At 33.7% G+C, this 8763-nt stretch overlaps 1 protein-coding gene and 1 pseudogene across 1 annotated transcript; both read left to right on the top strand.

The window, feature by feature from the left end:
• Positions 539-1948, top strand: LOC104758444 (putative B3 domain-containing protein At2g27410). The gene has a single exon (XM_019239156.1). The coding sequence runs from the start codon at positions 820-822 to the stop codon at positions 1672-1674; it is 855 nt and encodes a 284-aa protein (XP_019094701.1). The 5' UTR covers positions 539-819; the 3' UTR covers positions 1675-1948.
• LOC109130012 lies at positions 2166-4266 on the top strand (annotated as a pseudogene).

Below are 8763 nucleotides of genomic sequence, written 5' to 3' on the forward strand. Positions count from 1 at the left end.
TTTTTTTTTTTTTTTTTTGTTACAATTAGAGAATTTCTTTTCCATTATAGAATTTTAGAAACAGATAGCTCACTCTTCTCAGTAGAATTTCTTTATTTTTTTTTTATTTTTAGTTATTAAAAGATAGAAAAGTCATTTAACAATTTTCTCAATATATGTCATCACTTTTGAAAGTCTTGCATTTGCTCAGAAAAAGTTTGCTCAGGAATCGAACTGGAAGAATGGTGGAGAAATGAACAGTTTTGGTTAATCGGAGGCACAAGTGCTCATCTTGCAGCAGTCGTCCAAGGTTTCCTCAAAGTAATAGCCGGAATCGAAATCTACTCTAATTGTGATACAATTTACTCAAAATGGTGTAAATAAAATGAATTGTGTTTAATACTAATATCTAATACAGTAGTACACCATAATTAAAAATATTAATCAACAGAAATAAATTTAAATGTCACAAATCAACAAAATAATATAAAGAAAATTACTAATATATACATTGGTAATTTTTTCTTAGTATAGCCACATGATTAAAATTTTAGGAAAATCACACAACGGTCATATAACTAATTAAAGGGTTAGAAGTTCTTTTAGTAGATTTAGTGTGATCTTTGAAGAACCAAACATGACGTCATCTATATATATGTTTACATACACGGATACACCACAACAACGCTTCTCTTTTCCTTTTACGCTCTCATTGTCGCTCTCATTCTCTCTCTCTCTCTCTCTCTAGTTCTTCCTTCTTCCCGTAGCGTGCATACAACGGTACAGAAAAAAATCCCTCTTCTCAAAGTTTCGTCTTGTCTTCCAGAGAATCGAAAGACAATGGATAACTCCGATGATCCTAGGGTTGTTTCACAGTCCAAACTCGACATATTGTTGTATGTCGCTGCCATGGTTTACGATCAAGAGTACGGTCCTCACGACGATGACAAATCAAATACCACTGGCGAAGAAGAAACAGAGATGGAAGCAAGAATCTTTGGCGATAAAGTACCGAGAAAGAACAGAGTTCACCGATCACCTTCTTCTCGCAAGACGGTAACACCATGGACACGTGTGATCGAACAACAAAGATCGGTACTACAAAACCCTAATGCATCAGAATCGGAACCTTCGTCTTCTTCTTGCGTCACCCTGTTCAAGAACAATGATCAGATTAATACGGAGGAGATCATAAGTCGCAAGAAACTCAGAATCTTTCATCCTCTAGAGGCAGAACCCATTCAAACGAGTCCACCGGATTGGCTTTTGAAAGTGATGAGGAGAGAAGAGAAGGGATACAATCCGAAGCTGATCTCAACGAGGAAACTTTACAAGACTGATCTCGGTAGAATCCAAGGACGTCTCTCAGTTCCTTACAAGCAAGTTAAAAATCCAAACTTTTTGACAGAGGAAGAGACAAGGATCATAGATGAACAAGCGATGAAGCTTCGTAAACAAGGTGTGAGTGTTGATTTGATTGATCCTCAGATGAAAAAACATGCCCTTGAATTGAGGAAGTGGAAGATGAGTGGAAACTGGAATTATGTCTTTGTTGTTGGTTGGAACCATGTGGTTGCTGCTAATGGGTTTCAGGTTGATGACTTCTTTCCTCTCTGGTCTTTCCGATTTGGAAGTGGTAAACTCTGTTTTGCTCTCGTCCCACCTACGGAAGCTAGCCACGGCGGCGACCTTTAGTGTTTCTACTTCCGGTGAATGTATCTATGGACTGATCATGCTCGCCAGAGGGATCACACGTAGGATGTACTAGAGGATCTGCGATCTCACACTCGGATAGCTTGAGGAAAGAAGAAAGAGAATCGAGACTGAAGAATCAAGATCCGATCGATTCCTCTTCCGATAGTAACAAGGTGAAGTCAGCTGATGGACCTAAGCCCAACAAGATGGTTTGGCGGCCCAAGAAGACAGAATCGAGTCCAGCAGCTGCAAAGCCCACCAAGGAGATAGCAAGCCCAACTGCAAAACAACACACAAGTGAGAAACAAGATAAGAAGAAGGAAGTATTCCAGAAACTTCCTAAAAGCAAAAGCAACATGAACAGCTGTCCCAATAAAGAAATTGTGTTGACCAATAGGTTTCAATGTTTAGAGGGTGAGGCTACATGTTAACCTAATCTCACCCATATATATATGAATAGTGATGTAACCGTTGAACCTTAAAGAAAATAATGAAAGACAAAATCATGTTGCTTATCTTCCTCATTTAGTTCTTCATGGTATCAGAGCACAGCATATCCATGGTCAATCAATCCATGGATCTCTACTCTTACCCTGCGCTAAACATCACAAATTGTGTCACACTCAAGTTGACACAAAAGAACTACATATCCTGGAAAGCTCAGTTTGAATCTTTTCTTTCTGGGCAGAACTTACTTGGGTTTGTGAATGGGTCTATTCCAGCTCCGCCTGAAGTCATTCCAGTGACTCATCCAACGAGCAAAGCCACTACCGTTCCAAATCCAGACTATGCTGAGTGGTTCCAAGCAGACCAAATCGTGCGAGCGTGGCTGCTTGGTTCTCTTTCTGAAGACATTCTAGCAGAAGTGTCTGGCACCAAGACATCACAAGACGTGTGGTTAGCTCTAGCGAATCATTTCAACAAGGTATCTTCTTCTCGCCTATTCGAACTGCAAGGTAGACTACAAGGGTCTGAGATAAAAGATAAGTCTATGAGTGATTACCTGAGAGACATCAAGAATGTCTGTGAGCAGCTTGCGTCCATAGGCAGTCTTGTTCCCGAGAAAATGAAGATATTTGCTGCGTTGAGAGGGTTAGGCAGAGAGTATGAGCCTGTTAAGGTTTCAGTTGAAGGAATGATAGATCTAATCCCTCCACCTACCTTTGATGATGTTGTGTCTCGGCTGACAAGCTTTGCTGATAGACTCTCCAGCTATACGACCAGTGAAGAACCCTCACCTCATATGGCCTTTTACACCAGTCATTCCGGTAGAGGCAGAGGAAATGGAAGGTCTGGTGGCTCTCGCGGACGAGGTGGCTTCTACTCAACAAAAGGAAGAGGCTTTCACCAGCAAATCACTCAGGGTTCTAGCTCGTCTGGAGGCTACAATACAGAGAACAAGGTTGTCTGTCAGATTTGTGGAAAGCCGGGTCATGCAGCACTCAAATGTTGGAACAGATACAACAGTAGCTATCAACATGAAGACTTACCAGTTGCTCTAATGGCGATGCGAATCACTGATGTCTCTGCTAATTCTGGACATGAATGGGTTCCTGATTCTGGCTCCACGGTTCATGTCACCAACTCTCCTCACAACCTGCAACAAGTAAGCCCTTATGAAGGATCAGATGCTGTCATGGTTGGCAACGGTGAGTTTCTCCCAATCACTCACATGGGTTCTACTAAGTTACCAGCTAGCTCAGGTATTCTACCTCAGATTAATACGGAGGAGATCATAAGTCGCAAGAAACACAGAATCGTTCGTCCTCTAGAGGCGGAACCAATTCAAACAAGTCCACCGGATTGGCTTTTGAAAGTGATGAGGAGAGAAGAGAAGGGATACAATCCGAAGCTGATCTCAACGAGGAAACTTTACAAGACTGATCTCGGTAGAATCCAAGGACGTCTCTCAGTTCCTTACAAGCAAGTTAAAAATCCAAACTTTTTGACAGAGGAAGAGACAAGGATCATAGATGAACAAGCGATGAAGCTTCGTAAACAAGGTGTGAGTGTTGATTTGGTTGATCCTCAGATGAAAAAACATGCCCTTGAATTGAGGAAGTGGAAGATGAGTGGAAACTGGAATTATGTCTTTGTTGTTGGTTGGAACGATGTGGTTTCTNCATGTGGTTGCTGCTAATGGGTTTCAGGTTGATGACTTCTTTCCTCTCTGGTCTTTCCGATTTGGAAGTGGTAAACTCTGTTTTGCTCTCGTCCCACCTACGGAAGCTAGCCACGGCGGCGACCTTTAGTGTTTCTACTTCCGGTGAATGTATCTATGGACTGATCATGCTCGCCAGAAGGATCACACGTACATAAAGGATCTACATTTTTGACAATTCTCCATTTTGTTTGGCCTAAAGATGCAATTTTTCTTGGAGAACTTTAGTGCTTTTTAGTCTTTGGCTATTAGGGATTTTGAGATTGATGACACTTGTTGTAAATGTCGTCAGATGAAACAGTAACTAAAGAAGTTATTGATTCATCTGTCCAATATACTCCTCCTTCTTCTGTTTGCAGAGAGTGTAAGAACTTAATTTTCAGATGAGTTATAAACAACCATCTTGACATCTGTTGTTTCAATTTTTGTCTTCTTGTTTTTACTCCAATTGGTTTGGTTTCATCTTGAACGTTTTGGTAAGATTTAGAGTTTAATCCCTTGAGGACTGTTATGAAGACAAACCACCTGACACAGTTTAGTGATGAGCTGTTATTACGCATGCAAACATGAGTAGAGAATCCCTCTTATGTGTCTTTCTAAATCCAAAATGCAAACATGTTCCTATCTCTTAAAAAGCTCTTACGTTCTTTTGGAAAATGTATAAAATGGTGTAACATTCAATGGTTCAGATATTTAAAGTGGCAAAATCAGGTTAAAGACTATTTGACTATTCACATATTCCTCATAACCAACATCCCATGAGTTCTTCAAGTGAGATTTCACCTTCCTCAATTATCTCTCTATCTTTAACCATCCCAAGCCTTTGTCTTTACAATCTTTGGTATTCCCTTCATAGGCATGAAGATTAGTTGCTGCTACAGGCCCGTAATGGATTTTTTTTTTTTTTTTTTTTTTTTTTTTTTTTTTTTTTTTTTTTTTTNAATTGAGATTATCTATTCCTTATGGACTTTTGCATTTTGGACATCTTTATTTATTTGTTTGTTTTGATTATCAAAATATATAAAAGTAGATTGAACAATTTTCTCAATGTATATTTGTCATCACTTTGATCTCATAAATCTTAAAACTCAAAATCATAATAAAACAATGCTACAAACTCAGATTATTATTGTCTATAACTAGGACTCAGACCCCCACGACATCGCGGGGGGAAGTATTTTAGAAAAAAAAAATTAATTTAAAATTTAAAATTATACATTATGAAATTATTTGAATGTAATAGAATAGTTTGAATACATAAACTGTTGCTAAAAACACAATCATCAAAATGAAAACTTATAACAAAAAATGTTATGTAGAATATATGCAACTTTGCAAAACATATTGTTTTAAAATTTAAAAATATTAAATATTTTTATGAATAATAATGATAAAGAGCTACAATTAAAATAAAATCATTATGACAAAGTGATCCTTACTGAGAATATTGAACTAATGGTTATAATGAGTATTGTAATTTTCTATTAAATATATATCATTAAAAATATATTTAATAATGAGTGAAACAGTATCAACGGAAAAGTAAAATTAAAATATACAACTCTTAAGAACGAAATAAAATAAATTTTAAATATTAAAATAGTTTTTAACAAAAAGTTACGATAAATAGACGCAACTGTAAATTCTATATTAAGTTTTATGAAATTTCTATATTACATAATCATTTCTAAAATTTTAGTTAGATGATAGAATAACATTGAATAATAGATATTAATATTCAAATGATTTAGATTTAACATAAAATGAAAAATTTGTTTCAACGAACAATGATTTGTTAGTTATTGATGAAGAGACAAATATATAGAGAGTTCAAAAGATATGACTATTCAAATAGACACACCTATTAAACCGAAAAGTTGTGATGAAAAAATATGAATAAAATATAGTGAAAAATACAACTCTACAATGAACAAATACAACTGTTTGAGTTTTTAAAAAAGAACAAATAAAACCAATTTTTTTACAAAAAAATACTACGAAAAGTCGCAACTGTTGTTCTCATTTATTCAGATTGTTATTATTATGTTTAAATATTAAATTTTTTAACGGAAAGTTAAGATAAATAGACAGAACTATAAATTCAATATTAAGTTGTATAAAATTTCTCTATTGCTATAATCATTTCTAAAATTTTAGTTAGATTATAGAATATATTCAATTATCTAGACTCAACATAAAATAGAAAAAAAAATTCAACGAACTTGTTAGTTAGTGATGAAGAGACAAATATAAAGAGAGTTCAAAAAGCATGACTATTAGAAGGAAAAGTTATGATGAAAAATTATAAATCATATATATAAAAGTAAGGTTTCACTCTCTCCTTATTGGTACACTTGGCAATGCAATTTTAACAAAATAATAAATTTATATTAAAACACAAATTTAAAAACAATTAATTTTTACATTTAGCTCACATAATATAAAACTGAAATCATATAAATTCTCCTTGTAAATTATGCATTAACTTTATTTCTCCACTAAGTTGTATTAATCAATTGTATTAAAACAAAACAATAAATTAGAATTGTAACTCTCAATTTTCTAAATGTAATTTTTCATCATTTCTCTTCCTATAAATACTCATTATCTTATCCTCTTAGTCTATCACTCTTTCATTCTCTCATCTTCTTCCACTACTCTCAAATCTTTTTTTTTTTGTATTTTTTTTGTTATTGTTGTTGTATGGGTTATAAAAAATCAAATCAAATATCATTGTAAAATCTTAGTTTTAGAGTTTGTATGATATGTATATCTTATATATATATTAATCTTTTAAAAGGATTATCTCCATTTTTTATTTTATATTAACATCTTATAAGTCATTATTTTCATACTTTCTTACAATATTTACCACACAATAATATCATAAAATTGAAATGATCCATATCTAATTATCTATTATGTATCTGGTTATCTCACTATTCATGTATCATTTTTAATAATTTATAAAGATCAATATAATTATCCATTTATCTATTTATAAAGACTATTTTGTTTTGTGATCCAATTGATAAATCTGCAATGATCAATATAATATATATTTTTTTATGATTTGAGGTTTTTGAAAACAAAAAGAACATAATTAAACAATTGGTTTTTTGTGTCTTTAATAAAAATAAAAAATGATCCAAAAAATAAAACATATTCAACTGGAACTTAAATATAAAAATAAAATATAATTTTCAAAATATCATTTCACTAAATTCTCTAAAGATGAAACCATTAGTATGAAATCTAACACTATAAATTAAATTGATGAGTGAAAACCAAACAAAATATAAGTTATCCTTGGGGTTTTAAAAATTATTGAGATTGAAGAATTCATATATTTTATAAGAAAACTAATTTAGTTTGTCACTTCAAAAGTAATATTTTTTATTTTGAAATATTGTGCAAGTGTTGAGTTTATATCAACAAACAACCAAATCACGTGAATTTTGATTTAGCCACTTGGTATTCCTTTTATTTTAGGTTATAAAAAATTAAAATATTTATTTATAATTAAAGACATGTAACTCCATTTAACTCAAATGTAACTCCTATCCAATAATTGTACATTAATTCATTCCTCCTACTAACTTATTTATCTTTCAAGAGAAAATTTTTTTGGTTAAATTTTAATATTTTTTATTTATTTTGGTTGGCTAAACTTATATTCATATTTTGGTTGGCTAAATTAATATATTTCTCATGTAAAATTATTGTTTATAAGATATTTCTCATTTCAAAGTTTAAAGCAAAATATCATATTTATAAGGGTGAGTTACTAGAATATTACATAAAAGCTTCCTTTTTACAAAAGTAACACACAATTGTGGGTAATTACTAGAATAAACTCTGTATCCTTAATACCCCTGAAACCAGTGTTGGGAAAAAACGTAATTACGGCTAATGCCATTAGTAAAAAAAAAAAAAACATTGGAAACTGGGACTAAGCCTACCGATCCTTTGATGGTAGATTTATACAGGTGGACTGATTAAAGGTGTACGTCAGATATTTTTGGTACACTTAGTTGTAGTGCTGGTACACTTTACCATCGACGTAGATGGTACACTTAGTTGTAGTGTTGGTACACTTATCGGTCGACGTATATGAAATCGTTTCGTTAGATTAAGTTGGTAGAGGAATTTCCTTTTGATGATAGACTTTTGTTTTTAGCGCGTGTAGCAGCAAACGTAAAAGGGTGAAAAGATATTTATGGTAGACTAATGGCCTGTTGCGACAGATTTATGCGACAGCCTTCTCTCGTTACAGATATTTTTGGTATACTTTGTTTGTTTTTTGAAATTGTTTTCATAGTGTTGTGGTCGGCTTCTTGTCCGTGGTAGATTTAGTAAGCAAGATTGACAGCTGTAAAGTCTTACCAGAATAACACGAATTTGTTTGAGCTGGCAAAGACAGTCTAGCGATGCGATAGACTTATTGGATGAAGATCTAAACACCTTTCCTGTTCTTCCGATCTATGGTGTTCATGTAATAAAGTTTGTAGCAGATTCATCAATCGTGTTCTGTTTGTCGGCCGGAGCAAACGTCTTTTTCCTACTCTATTTCGTAAATCTTTCCTCTCGGTTCATCCATGGAAGAGCAAGATATCATTTTGGCGTGTGGGAGGTGGAGGGTAGACAAAAAGTGATGGTTGTTTGATGTTGATACTACAAAAGGGTCCAGGATTATAGTTGCCGATAAATAAACGAAGTTTGAAGACTTTACTGCTATGGTGTACGATGACTTTGGTTTCTGTGAAAGAACTTCCGCCATAAAGTTGAGCTATATGTTAGATAGATATAAAAAAAGCGGATGTTATATGCCACCGGTGATTGTTTCGAATGGTCGGCAGTTTCAGAACTTTCTCAAACAGCATAGGAGTGAACTCATCCGGCTATGCGTTGAGATCGAAGCTAAATCT

Source organism: Camelina sativa, chromosome 17 (genome assembly GCF_000633955.1).
Source record: "Camelina sativa cultivar DH55 chromosome 17, Cs, whole genome shotgun sequence".
NCBI classification, from domain to species: domain Eukaryota; kingdom Viridiplantae; phylum Streptophyta; class Magnoliopsida; order Brassicales; family Brassicaceae; genus Camelina; species Camelina sativa.